Source organism: Hippopotamus amphibius, chromosome 1, assembly GCF_030028045.1.
Source record: "Hippopotamus amphibius kiboko isolate mHipAmp2 chromosome 1, mHipAmp2.hap2, whole genome shotgun sequence".
Taxonomy (NCBI): Eukaryota; Metazoa; Chordata; class Mammalia; order Artiodactyla; family Hippopotamidae; genus Hippopotamus; species Hippopotamus amphibius.
Window position 1 is genome coordinate 150,774,093 of NC_080186.1, and position 22,463 is coordinate 150,796,555.

Here is a 22,463-nt window from a genome sequence, read left to right on the forward strand (position 1 = left end):
CAAGAAACCACTAGTCCATGTTACATGGGAGAGGCTAGACTAGAGAATCTCAAAATTTCCAAGAATTCTGCTATGAATCACCTGACAAAACAGAGGACCATTTGACAAGTCACAACTATTTCTTCCCCATTTTTAAGTGTGGTAAATTGAGAGTTGTATGTCGGGATTGCCAGAAGTGAGACACATGTTTTGATTTTCTTGATAACAATACAACAAGCTTCAAAAACAAGTAGTAATAATAGCTACTATCATGATTTATACTCTTCAAGATTTATAAAAGTTTGGTCTATACATTGTAGCATTTGGATGAGGCAGGAGGTGAAAATTTGAGTTCTAATCCTTTCATTAAAGCCCTGTGTGACCTGAGGCCAGTTTCTTAACCTCTTGGAGTCTCCTTTCCCACCAGTTCAGCTCACCATGCAAGGATTGTTAGTGAGTCAATGGCCAGGTGATCAGACTGTAAACACCTTGCTGCAGACGTGCAAGCTAGAATAACCAGAGGTTACCTCAGTGTGGGGGAGGATTCAGAACTTAAATGGCACATTTTGCTAATAGCAAATGGTAGGGGATAATTTGGGGTGAATTCATGCTCTCAGTGTACCGCCTCATGGGACTCAGGCTTACGAGAGAGGCCTAAGGGCCAGAGAGGGCTGTGCTGCAGTAACTGCTGGGAGGGAGGACCACGTTCCCAAACCTTATTATCTGAGAGGAGGGGCTGGGGGAGAACAGAAGCTTATGAAAGCTTCATAACTGCCACTCCTAGAGTGGCTCGAGAAGTGAATCATAGCAACAGCAAAGTCGTAAATCACTGGTTGTGTGCCTGTGGTCCCCTTTGTCACACTAGAGCCGCACAGCAGCCATGGGTCTGGTGCTGAATGGAGAAAAGGCTGGGACTGTGGTACCAACTGTGGGCCATGGAAGGCATCTGGCAGGATTTCCCAGTCCTGTGGGGACTATGGTACAGTTGAAAGCAGCAGTGAGACAAGAAGAACCTCCAGACTGAATCTCAACTGCTACACACACACACACACACACACACACACACACACACACACGGTGAACCTTCCTTGGCATTTTTTACCTGTGCTATCTCAGTTACTCCTTGTACAAAACTTCTTTGACATATCAGGCAACTAAAGTTCAGAAAGGTTAGGTAACTTTCCCATGGTCACACAGTTAGTAAACGACTGAGACAGGATTGATTCCAAGTCATCTATTCTTTCCACTCTTTTTGAACTCTTCTATATTACATGTCACAGTACATTTTAGTAACACACATGCAATATACATACCACATACATACAGCCACAAAGGCATTTGACACTTTCACACCCTATACTCCATATCTACATATATGCCACATGTGCACACAAAGATGCCCATACTAAATACCACACTTAACAACACATTTTGACAAAAACATAGGTCTTCACATTTTTGCTTATCCAAATATATGTAATACAATCCACTGTACATCCCCAAGCGGCCGCATGCACACCCTAGTCCCCACACACATCCATACACATCCATCCATTGATACACATAACACGCATGTACAATCACACCCAGAAACCTACCCACATCACACAAACTGACAAACACCCATACTCACACCTGTAAAAGCAATACAATGCATTTGTCCTTCATTCTGTCCATCAGAATAAGCCCTTCAGGATATAAATAAGGAACCTTCAGATTACTAAGCATGAGTGTCTAAATCGTCCTGGAATACCTCTGAACCTTCAAAGGAATAACAGATTATTTTCACTAGTTTTCATTAGTGGGTATAATAATCTAATTATTTTAAAATTGTTAGTCCATATATGAATATTTATGAATACTTCCTACTAACCAGGATACTTGATTAATTAAAGTAGCATATTATTCGTCATGTATTCACTGTGCAATTACTGAGCATGTTATGTGGGAGACACACCAAAGTAGACACAGTAGGAGGTTAAATAAACAAACAAACAATACAGCCACCGCGATTGCTGGTCCTGGAACACAAACACAAGTAACTACCTGACAAGGTAGTGTGGCCACAACACATGCCTGACTGGAAAGGCCCCTGTGAGTGAGGGGCTATGAGAGGAGAGGGGACACAGAGACAAGACGGCTCTGAAGCGTCTAGCCCTAGAGAACAGGAAAACGTGGGTGCCACAACTGTGGTCTGAGGGGCAAGTTTGGGAAGGAAGCTGCAGCATTGGGTCTGGAATGAGCTTGAGGCCTGGCAGGACATCGAGATGGACATGCCCCTCAGGTGTTTGCAAATGAAGAAATGGGGCTTAAGGGAGAGGTCAGTGTGGAGACAGAGATTTGAGAGCCACCTATTAGAGGGGATCACTTAAACAGTTACAACTCTGAGATCAGAAAAGGAACCGAGAAAAAGAACAAGAAAGGCAGTACAGATCCTTGGGGAACACGACGTCCTGCTTGGCTAGGTAACAGAAGCTCTCATTTTATGCAACACACACAGCATCTCTATACATGCACTTCCTCCAGCGTACCAGCCCCACAGCACACACAGCGGGGTTGCACTAGCTTCCAGCCATCTCCTGGGTATAATTTCAGGACAGGGAAGCTCAGTTGCCCAAAGCAACAGAAACAATTGATCTTCAACCCTTAAGCTTCCAATCTTGACTGTTCTAGAAATCTGCATGCCTCTGAGAGTGTGGCAGGGGAAGGACCACTGTTCTTAGACATCAGCAATTCATACTATGTTACAAATGAAGACCTAAAACTACTTTGTTGTGGGGGAGGGGTGACAGAAACAATGTGAAGCATCCGCAGCAGTTTGATTTCAAATCCCCCAACTCTTGATACCCTGAGGCAAACTACCACTGATGTACCCTGAGGCTTATGTCAGTTCCTTCATTAGCTATGCCTCAATTTTCCCAACAGAGTGTTTTTGAAAGTATACGGGACAGTCCCCATAAGTACAGGATCTAAGCTTGTTGCACGTTTTGAGAAGACCCGCAGTAAAGACACCTGATTCAATTTGTGTTCCCAAATGCACTTGACTTTGGCATTTTTTTTTTTTAGAAAAATTAGTAACTGATTCTGAAGAGAAACTTTGGGGAAAGGCTGGACTATTTGATCTCTAAGATTCTTTCTGTCTGCACTATTGCACGGACTTGTGAACATGCAGGCACCCAAAGCACAGGGCTGGGCCTGGTGGGAGGTTAACCCTTCAGTCTGCTCTCCCAGGAAACCAGCAGCCAAGCACGATTGCCCTAAACCTTAGAAATGCAGCCTTAAAAGAGGCAGCAGCTTCTCAGCATCAATCAGACACTCGGCTGCCTGTCAGGGTCCCGTGCTGGCTGGGTAAACAAGGTAGCTTTGGCCTTACCTCATTAAGGACTCCTATTACCTATTTCTCTAGTGGTTTTAGGGCTGGGCAAGCAACAGGGGTGAGCAAGCCTGGGATCTGATCACAGTGTGAGAAAGGGCCGTCATTTACCCTCTGCTTTCTCTCTCTTCTCTTAGCCTTGCTGCTTCTAAGGAGGCTGAAGCCGCCCGCTCTGCATCCAAGCCTATGTCACCCTCGGATTTCCTGGATAAGCTAATGGGGAGGACCTCTGGATACGATGCCAGGATCAGGCCCAATTTTAAAGGTAGATAAACTTGCCTTCCAGAATCCCAGGGATCTGCTTTCCTAGATTGTGGCAGAGAGCAGCATGGAATTGTATGCAGATGGTAAACACAGGGCATGAATTTCATGATTCTTTCCTCTACCCAAGGTAGATACTGTTAGGCAATTCACCAAGACCAAACGAAGCCTCAGAGAGTCCAACTCAACAGTATCTCTGGTTGCCACAGTCAGTATGTGAATTAAATCTACTTGCTAGTCTGGTACAATGGACAAGAGATTAATGTGGAATGTGGAGAAATGGGTTCAGGTTTCACTTCAGGCATAAACTTACTCTCTGAGCTTAGATAAGCCTCTTCCTCTCTCTAGGCCTCAGTCCCCTCATCTCTGCAGGGATGGAGTTGGCTATCTCTGCGGTTTTTAAACTATGCTTCCTGGAGCTCTGGGGCTGCTACCCTGTGTCCCAAAAGGGAGAAACAGGGGACAGGATGAGCAAGCCCACCCTTACTTCTCCCCCAAGCAGCTGCACTTTTATTTGTCTTAGATGAGAAGCTTCCAACTACAATTCATCCAATGAAAGCTTCCCCTGAGTTAGCAAATAACTTTGGAACTCTCTTACCTAATCAGAGTCACAATTTCAAATGCCTAGTAAAGCTATAGGGAGTGGTAGAGACTATCGAGAAATAGAGGTGCAGGCCCCTTGAAAGTGGGCAGCCCCTCCTTAGCCCCAGCCCATAGTTACCCTACAGGAATGGGGGTACCATGCTGCCAGACCACCCAGGAGTCCAAGGAGAGCCAGAAATCAAGATTTACGAGAAACTTCTTGAATCCTAAAACCTGTAAACATGTTTGGGAGTCAGATATGCCCTGTGGGTAGCCAATTTACAAACCATAACTGAAGTGATCTGAGAAGTTTCTTTCAACTCACAGTCCTATGAGATCTTAATGTCTTACAACAAGAGGGGACCAGTTCCCTTTGTCCACTGATGCCTTAGGAGGCTCTAACCATCTCTAACTGCTGGACAGGTTTCTGCAGGCGCAGTCTTAAGGACCTCCTTGGGAGTCTGTGCACCCTGACCTTCCTCCCAGCACCCCTGCAAAAATCTTATTTCAAAGACCCACAGCCAACCTCCTAATCAATTCTTGATTCCAGATGCCCTTCCTCACTGTTGCTTTTGGCTCAAGTCCAAGACCAAACAAGGATGTGACAGCTGGTAATGGCTTCCTAATATCTGCTCACTCTGCCCCCCACCCTCCAAGCCCCCTTCTCAGAGCGTTCTGCAAACAGAAAACAGGCTGGGAGATGCACAGAGGTTTGGGGGGCCCACCTCCCACCCCTGTTTACCTCAAAGTGCTTTGTTCCCCCAGCACCTTGCTCCTGAGGCCATTATCTTCCGGGATCATAATTTTCTTCCCTCAAGGACAGATAAGTCAGCACCCAAGCCCTTCACCAGAGTCACAATCTCAAACAGAGGGGCCCAGCAGGTATTGTACGTGACTGAGGCAGGATGAGGATAAGCAGAGAGGACCAGAAAGCACAGGCTCCTCTAAGGGCTGCCACTTCTCAGCTCCTGCCCAGAGCTGCCAGGTAGGAATGCAGGCCTTGGGCACCGGGCCTTCCAAGATAAGAGTTAAGTCAGGGGGTTTATGTGAAATCTTCCAAGTTCACAGCTAAATCACATCTTTGAGAAACATCACTGACCAAATCAAACACATCAGAGAACTGACTGCGGGGTTGCATCCACAGCATTCAGGAATTCCATCCCACTGCGCCTCCTAGTGGGCTCTCTCAGAACTCCAGCCTGAGTAGAAGTGCCTTGGCCTTGCTCATTTACTGAACGTGGGTGCATCCAGGGTTCCTGTGTTTGTTGTCCTGTGTGCATATCACTGTATTCGGCATAAAGAAGGCCCTCAGTAAGCCCATCATAAATGAATGAATGAACAAATGAGCCCACAAATATGCTAAGGAGAGCTGTTTAATGACTTTCCCAAGTCACACTGCCAAGACTGGGGACTTTAGCTCACTGCTCTGATTCAATTCTCTGTCTAATGCTAGTGATTTCTTTATTTGCTTATTTCCTGATTCATTTATTTATTTACTTACTTAGCAGCGGATATTTTTAAGAAATAAAATTTCACCCAGACTATAAAACTGTTGAATCAGGGCCCTTCCCCTCCCCACTTTGAAAACCTTATTCCAACACTTGGGCCCAAAATAAACAGGAGTAGATAATCTCTTAGGCCTCTCCCAATCCTGCACTACCTCTAACCCTACAATCCCCTCTGACTTTGGCTTTGAGCAAGGTGCATCTTCTTGAAACCCTACCCCAGGAAATGGGGAGCAAATTTCTCTGCTCTTCCTTGTGGTGAGGGCTGAAACATTGGCTACAGGGGATCCCCTGCCCCTGAGCCCCATGGCCCCTTTCATGCCTCCACCCAGGCAAACATAAAATTCCCAAAAGACCCCTACAAACTACAGAGCTCCTGAAAAGGCCAGGCCAAGTAGGCCTCTGTGACCACCCCCCAATACACCAGGAAGAGGCCTGCCTTGCTTGAAAACTCCACAGAGTGATCAATCACTCAGTAGGTTCCTTCAAGCACCAGAAACTGTGCCTGCTCCTGACTCTCTTGAAGATAGGGGTGACGGGGACTTCAGGCTCAGTCTGCAGAACGCAGTGGCAATGCAAATCGTAATACTGAAGTAAGGAGCTCGAAAACTGGATTCTAACCCTCCCACTACTTACCTGATATCTGTGACCCAGAGTTAATCACTTGACATAGCTGGACCTCTGTTTCTGCATTTGTAAAATGATCCAGGAGGACCAGGCCCTGCCAGCTTTGGTATTCTGTATCTTTGCTAAGACTCTGTGTATCACAGTTGCTCCCAGGATCAGGGGCACAGCCCAATGCAAACATATACACAAAAACAAAATTAAACTTTAATATTTAATGAAATACATACATTATGCTGCTGCCAAAAGCAGCCAGATTGTAATTTTCTGGAGGATAATTTAATTTCAGATTTATTTCAACAAACCGCACTTCCCCATGGGGTCGTTTTGGCTGGTACCCTCTCACACACATAAATCAGGATCTAATTTATATGGGAGTCACAGCACCAGACACTTGCAGGGCCTGGGTGGGAACTCTGCACGTCATTTCAAGGCAAAGGCAGTAACTCTTTGGGGCATCTTAATGGTATGAGGCTAAATGAAAAGAAAAACCTGGATCTGAGTCTAAATGAGGGGGAAAAAACCCTAATGGGCCTTTGTTCAGATGAAAGTGACCAAGGAGGTGGGTTTCAGCTCAGCATAAGGAACAATTTTTTAGCAGGCAGAGCCATCCAACTAAGGAAAGGGCTGCTCGAGACGAAATGAGTTCCCCACTGCTGGAGGTGATCAAGCACTCAGCCTTGAATGGGTAGCAGCAGTTCCTAAGCCTGGCTCTCCATGAGGATCACTCAGGTCTCTCATTAAACAATAAACTCTGGGCTAATCCCCACAGATTTGGGTTCACTGGGTCTGGGGTTGAGCCGAGGAATCTGTGGTTTAACAACTTCCCCAGATGATTCTATGGCAGACAATCCTGTCTGCACCTCAGTTTGGGAAGCAATTGATTAGGTGACCTTTAAGAAACCTTCCAGCCCTGAAATCCTATACAGTAACCTCCTCATTCAAATGGGTAGCTTCCATAAGGGAATTCCAAACCCATGGAGCTGAGAATGACTGCCCAGATCAAGATCTACATTCCCAAATTGATGGGGAAATTGCAACCCAGGAAAAGGGAAGGGGCATGCTTCAGGGAAAACAGCCAGTGAGAACTTGGGGCTGTGTCTGAAACCCAGGCATCCTGGCAAGCCCTTGGAAGGAAAGCCTGGATTCTCACAACAGGATTGAGTTCCTTTCTATACACCAGGATTTCTGAAAAGAAGGAAATCTTGGCTGAGTTTGGGTGAAATGCTTGGGCTACTTTTTCAACAGGGACAGAGAGGGGTTGGTATCAGAAAACTTGGGTTCAAGTCCTGGCTCCACCACTTGCTGGGTAAATAAGCCCAGGTGAGTTACTAAAACTCTCTGTGTTCCACTTATAAAGCTGGCACAGTAAATGTGCCCCGCCTACCTCAGGACTTTATGGGGATCAACAAGAAAGTGGACCTGAAAAAATCCACAAATGGCATGTTGCAATCTCCAAGTGAAGGATTATGACCTATTATCCATATTATCCACGTCTTACCCACCTTCAAGGTCAGCTCAAGGTCATCACCTTCATGAGGTCTTCCCTAATGCCTCCCTCTTCAGAACCTCTCTCACACCTGGATGTCTACTGCTTCCATGACCCTTACCCACAGTCTCACATTCCTCCCTGGTCAAGTTATGCTGGCCCTCTTGTCAGCACATGTGGAAGCCTCGTGCTTAAAATTCTGGATTCTGCTACTGTGTGATCTTGAGCATGCCCCTTCCTTTCTCTGAACCTCTTTCCAAAAGTATAGCCATTAAAACCACTTAGCTTTGGAATTAGATCAATCTGAGCTCAAGCTTGACCATTTGCTGTGTGGCCATGGACAAATAACGTCTCTGAACCTGTTTCCTCATCTGTAAAATGAAGGGAATAACCATGTCTTCTTGTGGAGGTGCTGAGAGGATGGAATGAGACAATGTGAGTAATACTCTCAGCAAACCTTGCTCAGTAAATGGTAACTGCTCTAATTAACAGTAGAAAATGAAGAGACTGGGCTTCAATTGGATGGAGGGCCCTCCGGCAATGAGATTCTAAAGAGTAAATACTCCTCCACTTCTTTCCTAGCCTTGCAGTAGGATTCAAAAAGCTTGCCTGGAAAGTATTTAACAAAGACTTAGGGACTTCCCTTGAGGTTCCCTCTGGATGCCTCAGCTGGTAATTCCCATCAACGCCCTTTCAGACAATCATTCTTGGTTCATAAGTTCAAGGCAAGGAACTTGCTGTTCCTTGCAATTCCCAAGATGGCCTCCAAATGTTGTAGCTGTAAATACTTTTCGGCCACAAATTAGAAGGCAGCCGATGGGGTTTGGGGAAGGGATTTCAACCATATGGCAGGATGATGAATCATCCTGTGTTAATGAAAGTACATCTCGGCTCAGCCTCTGGTGTTCTGTACCTGGTGCTCACTTGGGAACCAGGGAATCTGGCATAGCAATGTGGCTGGGAGTCCCTGCTACTCGGGGGTGGGGTGGAGGGCAAGCAAAGGGCAAGCAAAAGTCTCCTCCACCAAGGGGCATCCATATCTGAAGTCAGAATCCCACAGGATCCCTGGGGGGATCTTCGTGGCCTAGGAACTAAGCAGGAGTCTCTCTTGATTGGCAGGTCCCCCGGTGAATGTCAGCTGCAACATTTTCATCAACAGCTTTGGTTCCATTGCTGAGACAACTATGGTGAGTGAGTCAAAACACAAGCTGCTGTTTCCTGTTCGGGATATCTCTCCCCCTGAAATATCTACCCTCTGCATTGGTCTTCCCCAAGGATGTGGAAAATCTGGTGTTTTTTCAGATCTCCAACGGTATACTATTGGATTTGGACATTTTTACTGTCCTAGTCAATGTTTTGGGTGAAGACATATATCTGAAAATGGCCAAAGAGCTAGCAGAGCTAGCACATACTAAACATGCAGGATTGCAAAAACAAAATTCTATCAAGAGGGGAAAGTTTTAAATTTAAAAAAAAAAATGTAAATACCCGCTTTTAAGTTAAAAATTCAACTGTGGAATAGCAGAAGACTGGTTATAGAAGACAAAATGGGTATATTGGGTTGATTCTTCCCTCTACTTTTGTGTGTATTTAAAAATTCCCACAGTAAAAAGTTTAAATCAGTTATTCTAGAAAAAAGACTAGAAGGAAAAATACCAAAATGTTAATAGCAGTTATCTCTGGATCATAGATTTATGGATGAATTCATACCCTTCAGTATTTTTATATTTTTCAAATTTCTACAAGGAGTAAATATTACATTTCTAATTATAAATAAATGTAATGCTACTTTAAATTTTTTTTCGATCCTTGAAAACAAAAAACCAATTGTATTTGTTTTGAAGGGAGCAATCTAGCTTGTGAGAAAATAGTTAAGGTAGCTTAAAGCATCTCTTTATGAGCAGAGCGAGAAGCAGCCAGTCAATCACCAAGCCCTGTAGCTGTTACTGCCTTGAAATCCTCTAAACCATCCATTCCCACCCCTAGTCCAGCTCAGGCTTCCACGTGCCTGGCTCACATCACTGCAAAGCGTCCCCCACCTGCATCTTGCCCGCCTCCAATCCATTCTTCCTTTCTAAGACACAAAGCTAACCAGGCCAGTCCCCTGCATTAATGCCTCCCCGTGGACCCTCTCCCCTTCAGCATTCAGCTTAGAAGTCCCCTCTGATTCTGCTCGGCTGTGTCTCTTCCCTCTCACCTCCTGTTCTGGATATGTGGAATTGCTTGGCGTTCTCCACACAGGTGGTCTTCACTCTCTGGTCTTCAGGCTTCTCTTGATGCTGCTGAGGCCACTGCCCAGAGTCCCCACTCCAGCCTCCTTTCCATTGCCAACCCCTAAGCTCCCTTAACTCTCTGCTTAGAATGACCTCCACAGGAAGCCTTCACACTCTAACACCTGTACACATGTGTGAGTTCATGTGTGCACCTGACCTATCCTGGGATAGGTCCCTTCTACCCATTCTCGTGACATGTGCTACAATTCCCATAAGAGCACTGACCACCTGCACTTACACTCTCACAGCCCATTCATGTGTCCCTCCTCTCACGATAATGTCCGTTCTCTGGGGGCCAGAATCTTGTCTCATTTCCTATGGTAACCTCAGCAGCTGGCACAGGGATCTAATAACAGGTACTCAGTCATTTTCTAAAATAAATAAGCCAAATCAGATGTATTGTCTGTTGATACAAACCATTATTTGGTCCTAAACATTTATGGAGATTAGATCTAACCTTTTAGTCCCAGGCTGGCAAAAATCACTGAGCTCTGTATGTCATGGGGCAAATTGTCCAAAATCTATCCTTTCACACAGAGGCCTGTCTTAACAGGTCAGATAGACCTTGCCCACATCCAAAGGACAAACAATCAGATTTCCTCAGACTCACAGACCTTTATCTCCATGTGGAGGTGGTCCCACCTGTCAACTAGGAACCCGCATGGCTGCTTTTCCCTGCGTCTGCAGGTCCAAAAGCCAAGTCTTTCCACTCCGTGAATGGATGTCTTATTAGAGTTCCTGATGAACTCCTCCGCTTTTCTTCTTCTCCCTCCCAAGTCAGAAGTGCATTGACATTTGCATTAGTCATAGTCTTTGTGCGGTGAGTATTGACACTTCAACTCTTCTTCCAAAGTGGTAGTTATTAAACCAAGTCAGGGGCCACCACATTATGTTAAAAAAAAAAAAAACTTGGTTGAGGACAGGTGTACATATATGCACTCCAACTCCACCCCCACCTGTTTACCTATAATGGTCACACAGAGATCTATTTCCTTGTTACAGATTACTGAAGACATAGCTGTTTGCCCTTATTTTGTGTAGTGGTTAAAAGCCAAGACTCTGAAGTCACAGAGACCTGAGTTCACTCACTATATGTAAGAAGCTGATTTGCCTTGTATCTTTAAGCCTCAGCTTCATTGTCTGTAAAATCCCAGGGGTGATTAACATCAAGGTACTTCACCAAGTTATTTTTTTTTACCTCCTCAAGTTACTACGGATGGAAATTTTGTGCAGGAAAGTATTTATCACAGTAAATGCTCTGTAAGTGCTCTTAATGTTGTCAGTGGTGACGATGGTGGCGGCAATGATGGAGGCTCTGGGCACTGAAGCTCCAGAGTCGCCACTGATGAGCTGTGTGATCCCGAGCGATTCCTAGACTTCTCTGAGCCTCAGTTTCCCCTTCTCCGGTATCTCCTGTCCACCTTTCCAGGCTTCCTTCCTGCTGCATACTGCTTTCTACAGAGACAGTATAGCAATCAGGACACATTCTTCCATGCCGAGACAAAATCTGAGGCTCAGCTCTCTGGCCTTGAACAAGATAGCCTAAGTTAGCCTCCTCATCTGCAGAGCAGGGGACCAATGGCATCCACCTTGTGACCTGTTGTGAGGATTAGAAGATAAGGCACAGAAGCACTAAGCACTTCTGTGGTTCTGACAAAGTACACTCACGATGAATGTCAGTTATTATTATTAAATACTACCTATAACGTTCAACATATTTTCACACTCATTCTCTCACTTGATTCCTTCACCAAATACTTATTCTACAGCCACTCTGTAACATAGACATGGCAGACACAATGTTCCCCAATTTACAGCTGAGGAAACCACGATCTGGAGACATCACATCCCAGAACTAGTTAGCGACCCTGCAGAGATTAAGTTCCAGTTCTTGTAAACTGCCAGAACGTTGAAGAGCACAGACAGGGGAAATGGAGGGACCTCAGGCCCACAAAGCACACTTAAGCGACAACCTAAGTGTTATAAAAAGTGCAAATCCAACCTCAAATCATGCCAGGCTCAGCATGCCTCAGGAGAAAACAGTAACTAATGAAAATGGAAATAACCAACAAGGGGAGCCCAGAGAGATGGCCCCCGGGGTGTAGATCAATAATGTTTAGACAGGGACTTCCCTGGTGGCACAGTAGTTAAGAATCTGCCTGCCAATGCAGGGGACTCGGGTTCCATCCCTTGGTCGGGAAGATCCCACATGCCATGGAGCAACTAAGCCTGTGCACCACAACTACTGAGCCTGTGCTCTAGAGCCCACGAACCACAACTACTAAAGCCTGCTCACTCTAAGGCCAGCATGTCACAACTACCAAGGCCACGTGCTGCAACTACTGAAGCCCATGCACCTAGAGCCTGTGTTCCGCAACAAGAGATGCCACCGGACTGAGTAGCCCCACTCTCCACAACTAGAGAAAGCCCAAGCGCAGCAGCAAAGACCCAATGCAGCCAAAAAATAAATTTTAAAAAAATAATAATAATGTTTAGACAGGACATGAAGGATTGGCGATGAGGTGCTTCTTTGGGAATGGTCCACAGCTGCCACAGTTTTCTCCTTATTAACTAAAGTTAATCCAAAACAGTGGCTGTCATTTTTCTGCTTCCATATCCCATAATACTGTGATTTTACCTACTGGGTTCTTAATTATCTACATGTGTTTAATTTACATTGCAGATGATTTAGAAAACAAAAACAAAAATCTCAAGAGCTAGGAAAAACCCTTAGGAAATTGTCTAAGTCAGCCTTTATTTTACTGAGAAGGAATCTGATGGCTAGAGGGGTGACATCACCTGAGCAAGGTCACACAGCATGGAGAGGGTATGACAGAAACCCAGGTCCAGTGCTCTTTGCAGTGGCCAAGAGTTCCCCTCCCCCTCAGCTTCTTTCTCCCTTAGATCCTACCAACCAAACCCTTTGGACCACTTTCCCATTCAAGTCTCTTCCCCGTCACTCAGAATATGCTTAGAGCGCAAGACTGGACTTGTATTAATATAGCAACAAGAGCAGCAACCACACAATAAATGCTGCCGTGTGCCAGGCAGCATGCAGAGCACTTCCACGGATGTCATCTCATTTAGACCTCACAACAACCCCCATGAGGCAAGACATGTTATCCCCATTTTACAGATAAGTAAACTGAGGCTCAGAAAGGTTAGGTCGCTTGCATAAGAACATATGGCTAATCAGTGGCAGAAATGGGATTTGAACTCAGATCTATATCACCCCAAACCCCATGTCTTCCTGAGCCAAATATAAATATTTAATTTCTGGGTGTTTGGGATTACCCAGCCCTTGCTTGTTTCTTTTCATCATAAGGAAGTTAGAGCTGAAAGGGAACTTCATTGAACAGACATGCCCAGGGCCCCAGACTTCCAGTCTGGGGCTCTGCCTCACCAACCACACAAAGAGCTGACCATGCACCCTGGGTCCATGGTAATATGGACATAGTCCCAGTGTCAGAAGCTTTCCAGGCTGTGTCTGTTCTCTAAGAGCGGCACGAGTGCAGAGCAGCTCTGTAAACAGCTGGAGTCCCCAGGCCTGACTGTCTGCCTCCTAGGGCCTGGCTTTATTCACCAGAGCTGAGAACAGAGAAGGCAGCCAGCAAAGCAAGAGGGGTCTCTATCCTTTCCCGACAAGGGGAGGGCTGAGGCTGGCTGGCCTTCATGTGACCTTTCTAGTGACTCTCTTTGAGTCTATGCAGCGAGATGGAGGTGGAAGTAGGGACAGGAATGGACAAGGGAGAAGAGGGAAGGGAGCCCTGGTCTAGAGCAGCACCTCTAGCACTCTGTAAGAGAAAGATTTGGAGCTAGGACCTAGAGGGAACCACCCAGCTTGTCTGGACACACGTGCTTACGAGTGCTATGTAGCATCTGTACGTCATAGAGTATGTGTGTGCATGTGTGTACTGCGGGACCATGTGTTTGTGCAAGTGTACACATAGGCCTGTATACACGTGTACTCTAGTTTGAATATATTTAGATAGGTAACCTCAGAGAGAAATGTGTCTGACCATGTAGAGGTATAAGTCTGTGTACTTCTGCGGTTATAAATGCATGTGTGAATGTGTGTAAGTGGGGATGTGCATGTATCTGCGTGTATATGCAAGAATGTGTGCAAGTACTTAACAGTGAAGGTACATGAGGGGTATTACTTTCAGTTATGTGGTTGTGTGTGGGTATCTGTGAATATAGAAGCACATATTTAAGTGTGTATCAGCATTTGAGCCAGCACTCAAACACATGTCTGTATGCATGTGCGTGTGAATGTATGTACATACAAAAACGTGAATAAGTGAAAGAATGTTTAAATGTGTGTCAGTATATGGGTATGAGTATGTCTATACAGTATGCAGGTGTACATGTGACTGTGCACACGAAGGGACACACAGACAGCTGGAATTCATGTGGAACTAAATGTCAACAGATGTGAGAGAGAGTGTGTGTGTGCATGTGTGTGTGTGTGTGTGTGTGCCTGTGTGTGTGCGTGCTGACGTCCTTTGGGCATGAATCCCAGCATTTCCATTACGAGGACATGTGCTCCAGCCTCTTTTGCCAAGGGCTGGGCTAGCTTGGCATAGAGACAGGCACACTGTGGCCAGGACCCCTGGCGACTGGTAATGGCCTATCCAACCACAGTTCACACATTTGGCCTTATTTGTAGATATTAGGGAGCAGTGAACAGAGCCCTGAGCAAGGAAACAAGAGACCAGGGTTTGAGCTCTAGCTTTTCCCAGTTTATATAGCACTGAGACTCAGTTCCCCCTTGGCACCGGGCTCTAAGAATGATATGTAAATATACGAGAAATGGGTATGAAAGCCCTTTATGAATGCTACAAAAATGTAAGGGATTATTAACTATTGAACTCATCAGCCAAGGACTCCAAAACATAAGCCTAAGGAAATGCCTTTCTGGTTTTTCTTTCTTCTGCTCCCTATTTATTCATTTATTGTTTCCATCCCCATTTTTAAGGCCCTATACTGTATGTGCTGAACACGGCATTATACAGGCTCTAGGGATATAGATCAGTTTTATTCATATAAGCCTAGGCTTTCCTGCAGCAAACAACTCCTGAAACCCCAGTGTCCTAAAACAACAAAGACTGATGTATCACTCATCCAAAGTCTGCGACAGATCTGGAGGACGCTCCACCCTCCAGGACTATTGTCCTCCAAGTCATGCCTGAGCTTTGCATTTCCACTTCAACACATGATTTCATACTTGCCGTGCAAGGAAGAAGGCACTGAAGGGTGGCATGCTGGCAAGTAAATGCTTTCCACCCAGAATTGATATCTACCAGTTCTGATCACATTTCGCTATCCAAAGGAAGCCACATGGCCCTATCTGAAGAAGAGTATAATCCTCCCGTGTCCCCAGAAGTAAACAGGAGCCAGACATCAGCGAACAGTAGGTCTCTGCTTTCAAGGAGTCCATTGGAGAAGGTGGACAAGGAAACCAAAAATAATGCCGCAATGTGATGAGTGAGATTACAGAGGTATGCACAGGACGCCATGGAACACAGAGAATAACAGTGACCAACGGCAACATCAGGTAACGCTCACTGAACATGTGTTACATGTCAGGGGCTATGAAAATGCTGTTGTGCGGTTTTGAGTACTTTTTCTAAAGTAGAAATCTGATCGTGGTTCTCTCCATGTTAAAACCTTTCAGGAGAGAATGGCATTGTAGAATGACCCAAAGAGGAGGGGTGATTTAAAAGCTGGTGTGTGTTCAATAGCGCTGAAAGAGGAGACAAGTCAAGTAAGAAAAGAGAATCGCATCCAATAGGTTTGGCAATGGGGGGTGGGGGAGGGGAGCGTGTAGAAAATTAGGAAATGCAATTCAAGGCCATGAAGAAAGTAAAAGACAAAACGAAGCGAAGACAGTGGGAAGATAATTCTTTCAAAAAGCTCTCCTATAAAGAGAAGGTGAGGTGGTGGTGGCATTGTTTGTCATTTATTCAGCACTTTTCTAAAAACCAGGCATCTGTGGTTAGCAAATGATGAGGATTATTTCATATAACACAACAATCCCATTTTATAGATGAGGAAACTGAAGCTCAGAGAGGCTTAATTCATCCCAAGCTTTTCCAGCCAATAAACGCCATCACCAGTTATTATCCCTAGGCTGCCTGAGTCCTGGTGCCCTGCTCTTGGCCTAGTCCACCTGCTGAGTGTGGGGCAAGAGGAGAGGCTGCAGAGCCAAGGGGATGGCAGGGTCATGGGAGGTCATGACCTTGTCCTGGTCTCCTGCACTCTGGTTTGGCTAACAAGTAGGATTTGTGCAATTCTATCAGAACCAGTATTTCGAGAAGCCCTTGGCTGTCCATCCCTGTGGATAACTGCAAATGAGATCTCAAGATCTATGAAAACAGCTACCATGTAAGGAGATTAAATGACCCTTATGTCCAACCATAAAAGTTAACATGTTGTTCAGGAAGCAGTCACTTCTGGATGCCAGCCTACTTCTGGGATCGATTGACTAAACTGAATCAATTGATTGAATGAATTGGGATCAGTTGATTGAATGAATTGATTTTTGAATCATAGAAGATAAAACTTAATTCCATCTCCTTCTTTCCAACTCTGCTGCTGTCAGCTCTAGTTCAACTTGGCATCATTTCTCTCCTGCTTGACTGAAACAGTCTCCTGACTGGCCTTCCTGCTTCCCTTCCTCCCATCCTCTACCACTTCCCATAGTGCCTAGAAGGAGCCTTTTAAACCCTAAATCAGATCACAGCATCCTCCTGCTTCAAATCCTGCAACAGCGTTCAGCATCTTCTGTCCAGAAAAATCTTTGTATGAATGGTCCCTTCTCATTCTTCAGGTCTCAGCTCAGATATCTCTTCAGAGGGTCCTTCCCTGACTCCCTATCTAAAAATATCCCCCCTTTCAGTCACTGTTGCATCATGTTCTATTATTTTCAGAGTAATATCTGAAAAGTAAAAGTGTGCTAATTTGCTTTGATTTTTTTTTACTGAGTGGGGACCCTTTCTCTCTCAATCATCCCTGTATTTCCAGTGCCCAATACTTTGCCTGGACCATAGGAGCTCAATCAATATTTGTGGAGAGAATTAACCTTGGAGTTCCACCAGTCGAACCCCCATCTGTTGTCAGAATCTCTGCCACAAATGTTGTATTTTCTGCTTGCACACCTCCAGTTATGGGAACCCCTGCACCTCCCAAGGCAGCCCATTTCATTTTGGGACACCTCTGACATCTCCATTTGCCCATGGCTTTCATTCTGATCCTGGAGCCACAGAGAACCAATCTCTGCACCTGACAGCCCTTCCAATAACTGAGGACAGAACTCTCGCTCCCTCCCCATGCCTGGCTCCCTCGGCCATTCTCCCCGGTTCTCAGTCCCTTTACCTCCGGGGTGCTCTCCGAGTACAGCCAGTGTTTCAATTTCCATCTTGAGCTGAAAGGCCAAGAAATGAACTCAGGCCCCAGGAGTGCTCAGAGCGGAGCACACTGGGGCCATGCCCATCCTTACCCTGGGTTAATGGGTTTCGAAGCATTGTTTTAGCAGCAGCCCCACCACCACAGTACATTTTTAAGTTGCATCTCATGTGGCATTTTAACAAACTGATTTTTGAGAATGGGCTGTTCTGGAGGAAGTGGAGCAGAGGCCAGGAATCTCAATCCCTTAGCCTCTTCATCAATCTGCCCCATCAAGGCAGCTCTGGGAACCTCCTCGGAACCGTAAAATCATTTCTACACATGCCACCTCAAAGATATTTCAGTTGAGATAAGTCACTATGCTTATGGACAGCAAAACTCTGAAACTTCTTTTAAAGTATATGAGTAACAGATAAAAACAAGCTTTTCTTTTTAAGCTCTTTATTGGAATATAATTGCTTTACACTGTTGTGCCAGCTTTTACTGTACGACAAAGTGAATCAGCTGTATTTATATATATATCTCCATATCCCCTCCTTCCCGCGACTCCTTCCCACCTTCCCTATCCCAGCCCTCTAAGTCATCTAGTAAGTCCAATAAAAAAGAGAAGAGAGACAGAAATGCCCCTGCTTCACCTTCTCCCCTTGTCCCATCCAAGTTAACCACTGCAGATAAACACTTTAGTGTACATCCTACTGGCTTCTTTCCCTTGAGTGTACAACCATATATGTATATTACACGTCTTCGTATAAGTAGGGTTGCACAATACAATTTGGTTTTTTCATTTCACCATGTCTTGGAATCTTTCCACATCACTACGTATAGGTCTACGTCATTCTTAATGCTCTACACACCCTCAGATTTGAAAACAGTACAAGTGGTTAATTATTATTACATTCAATATATGACAAAATGATTTTAATCAATATTTCCAGATTTACAGCCTGCCTGTAAAATTCCATGGTCTGGACATGACATCATTTCATGGTATTTAACCACTCTTCTCCTGATGGACCTGTAGGTTTATGCACCTTTCACTATTACAAACAAGTGCCACAGTGGTCAGCCTTGGACGTGACTCTTTCCGTGCTTGCCTAGGATATACCACAGACGAGGAATTACTTTATCAAAGGGCCTGCACCATTATGACAGATATTATTGCCCAACTTCAATGCCAAAGAAGCTTCAGTAATTGTCCCCAACAACAGTGTTTTTATCCTTGCCTGCTCAAGACATGATCAAGTTTTTAATTTTACTAAATGGAATTTTTTAAATGGTACTTCATTATCATTTTTAATTTTCACTCCATATTCCTAGTGAATCTGAGTATCTTTGCCTTTTTTTTTTTTTTTTTTTTTTTTGCACAGTGGGCATTTTGGCTAAGATTATAAGTTTCTTCTTTTACATGTACCTCTATAATCCATTTGGAGTTTAGTTTGCTGTAAAGTATTTGGTGATGGTTTAGCTCTGTTTTTCTCTGATTAGACAATAGTTTTTCCAGCATTATTCTTAAGTAGCCTTTATTTCTCCACTGAATAGAAATGCTACCTTTCTCATAAACTAAATCCACATATATATACACCTATTTCTAGTCTCAAGTTATTATCCCATTGCTGTTTATCTGTTTCCACACTATTTTAATTACTATGGCTTAACACTGTATTTCTATGTCTGGTAGAGAAAGTCCTCTGTTGTTCTTCTTTTATAAGGTTTTCTTGTCATTTCTAGTTCATTTTCTCTTCCTTATGAACTATAGAACCAGCTTGTTGAGGCCTATAAAAATTGCCTCAGATTTTGATTGGGATTGCACTGAATTTATAGATTCATTTGCAGAGAACTGACATCTTAACAATATTACATAAATGTGTTATGTCTCTCCATCTTTAGAGGTATTCCTTTACGCCTTTCAGTAAAGTTTTAGAGTCGTTTCATTGTTTTTTGTTTGTTTGTTTGTTTGTTTTTAATATATATATCAGTCACACATTTCTCATTAGGTTTACTCCTGAATATTGTGTGAGATTGGTTACTATTGTAGGTGAGATATTTGCTTCTTGTTGCTTTTTCCATTACATGTTCAGTCTGGCTACACAGCTAATGCTAGGTCACTTACACTCTAGGGTTTGGGAAATCCAAGAAAAAGCCTATTAAATATCACCTGGTTAGACATAGCTCAACACTCCACAAAGCCTTGGTAAAGGCTGAGAGGAAGCCAAGGAGAGAGCCCTCACACATGCCATAGAGTCTTTTACAAGCAGAAAGCGGGGTTATAGGCAGTCTTGGTATTGTCTGCAGGATGACTCCAATACACCACCAAGGGAGGCATCACAGCTGTGAATTTATGGCAGCCCAGAGTTGGCTCTCCATCAGATCACACTCGGGAAGGCTGACTAATGACAATCAAACCCACAAAAGACCGAAGCGGGTAAATAAGACCGTCAAGTTATTTTAATTTATGATGGGGCTTTCCATTCCAATAACAGCATGCTCGTGTCCTCCATGAAAGCACTCCCTTGTCACTCTGAATACCAGGGAAGCAAATCAAAAGCTGCTTTTGACATATCTAATTGGAGGAAAAGAAGGCAGACAGTCTTGAGGAAAATTGCATCCAGACTGGAGAGAGGTCTAAGAAACCATCCTTGGCTCACCACACAGAAACCCTCTTCTCAGAGACAAAACAGATTGGCACTCCCCTAACTGGTGTTCCCCTGTGATCCTGTCCTCCAGGTGATGCTAGTTACCAACTGCCAAGTTCCTGCTCCTCAAACTGCCTTTTCTTATATACTGAATGAATGTCTCCAATATATTTATAAAATAGCTCTCCAAACAAGACACGATAAAATAAATTAGGGTTCCACGTACTAAGTTACAGGCACAGGCCTGTTCTGAATCATTGGGATTACACCTGGGTCGCTGTGACTGATGCTGAGCCTTGCCACATTGCTCTGCTGCATGTTCATCTGTTAGTTTCGCTCTCAGAGATCAACCTTATTTTCCATATTGCCAAGTCTTCTAGTGGCACATTTCACTTTTATGCCCTATACTGCCAATACTGTCCTCTTTCCTCTTTTCAGGTTAATATCCACCCTTAAATTTGCATCCTTTGGCAACCAGTTACTAACCCATCTCAGCCTAGCATCACAATCCAAAGTTCTCCACCTGATACTGACTGTGAGGATGTGCATGAGCCAGTCTGTCACCTGGGCTCAGTGGGGCCCCAGCACACTCTGTCCAATGTGTTTCTTTCACTTCACCCATTTAGGAACTTGGTTTTCAAAAAAAGGAGATAGAGGGAATTCTCTGGGGTCCAGTGGTTAGGACTCCGCACTTCCACTGCAGGGAACACGGGTTCAGTTCCCAGCTGGGGAACAAAGATCCTGCATGCCTCACAATGTGGACAAAAAAAAAAAAAAAAGAGGAGATAGACAGGCAGCATGCAATTGTCAAAAGAATGTGAAATTGGGAGTTAGACAGTCCCGGATTCATATTCCTGCTCTAGCACCTACTAGCTATGGGACTCTGGGCAACACACTCAACCTCTGTTTAACCTCTCTGAATTTCAGTTTCCTCCCCCCTGTAAAATGAGTATAATAATACCCAGTGTGCGAGACTGAACGTTTAGAGATACAATGCATAGAAAGTTCTAGCAAATGTTAGATACCCAATAAAAGTGGCTGCATTGTTATGTAATTATTAAACTCACACTGGGCTTCAGTGATCCCGTAAAGACAAAGAGGCTCCGCTCCACTGGTCCAAACGATCTACAGTTCTTCACAACAAATGTAGCCCTGATTGTGTGCAATCCAAATGAGAATGCAACAGACAGGGTGGTGACCTAGGAGAGGATGAAGGCATGAAGCAGGCATCTGGATCCCAGGAGGCAATGGTCAGGATGTGGGGAGTCGGCTCTGGACTTGAGTGTAGAACAGACAATGGGTCAATGCAAGGGGCAAATCAGGAATGAGGTAAGAACGCTAGCCTGCTGGGCCTGGGGCAGAAGCTTTTTGTCCTTTGCCCTTTTTTAATACTTCCTCCTAATTGTGGGTATCTACAAACCCACAGGTACATAACAGCAGCCAGAGGCAGCAGTGGATGGCACTGAGGTATCACAAAATTGTCGCTCAATACAAGTCTGGGAGATTCCGTGTAGTGCAGACTAGTGGCTAAATGCCTGGGCTCTGGCATGCACATCTTGGATTCAAATCCCAGATTTGCCACCTACTAGCTGTGTGATGTCAGGAACAGTACTTTAACCTCTGTGTGCCTTGATTTATCTAACTGTAAAATGGGAATGATAGAACCTACATCACAGGATTACTGTGAATATAAAATAACACACATAAAGCACTTAGCATCATCCCTTACATCTGGTCCTCAATCTATTAGTATTATTTGCATTTTTATTATCATTGCTGCATCTGCCAGTAGCTAGTGATGGGAACTTGAGCTTTTAGGGTTTTAATGTCCAATGGGGATAAGAATCTTCCCTTTCACGCCAGACTTCATAGAACAAAACTAATGTGAGGGTGCTTTGTAAAGTAAAAAGCAGTTAATAAGTATGAGATGTTATTAATAAAAGGAACTAACACACACAAAAAAAAGAAAGGAGCAAACACAGTGTACTGTACTACTTAAAAGCACAGGACTCTGGAGTCAGCTGGTCGTGGATTCGAGCCTCAGCTAACTTTAGAAAAAGCATTAAGAGGACTTCCCTGGTGGTGCAGTGGATAAGACTCCATGCTCCCAATGCAGAGGGGCCAGGTTCGCTCCCTGGTCAGAGAACTAGATCCCACATGCATGCCGCAACTAAGAGTTTGCATGCCACAACTAAGGAGCCCACCTGCCGCAACTAAGACCTGGCGCAACCAAATACATATTTTTTTAAAAAAATAAAAAGCATTAAGTATCCCCAGGCACAGTTTATCCATAAAACGGTGTCCGTGAGAATTTTGGGAGAGGATTCATCAAAGCAC

General features: G+C 44.5%; 1 protein-coding gene across 2 annotated transcripts in view; it reads left to right on the top strand.

The window, feature by feature from the left end:
* The window catches only part of GLRA1 (glycine receptor alpha 1), an 83,499-nt gene that overhangs the window by 32,714 nt on the left and 28,322 nt on the right, over window positions 1-22,463 (top strand). For both annotated transcript variants that reach the window (XM_057730485.1, XM_057730494.1), the window contains exons 2-3: window positions 3,490-3,617; window positions 8,933-9,000. In XM_057730485.1, the coding sequence (XP_057586468.1) occupies window positions 3,490-3,617; window positions 8,933-9,000 (196 nt within the window). The remainder of the gene's footprint in view (window positions 1-3,489; window positions 3,618-8,932; window positions 9,001-22,463) is intronic.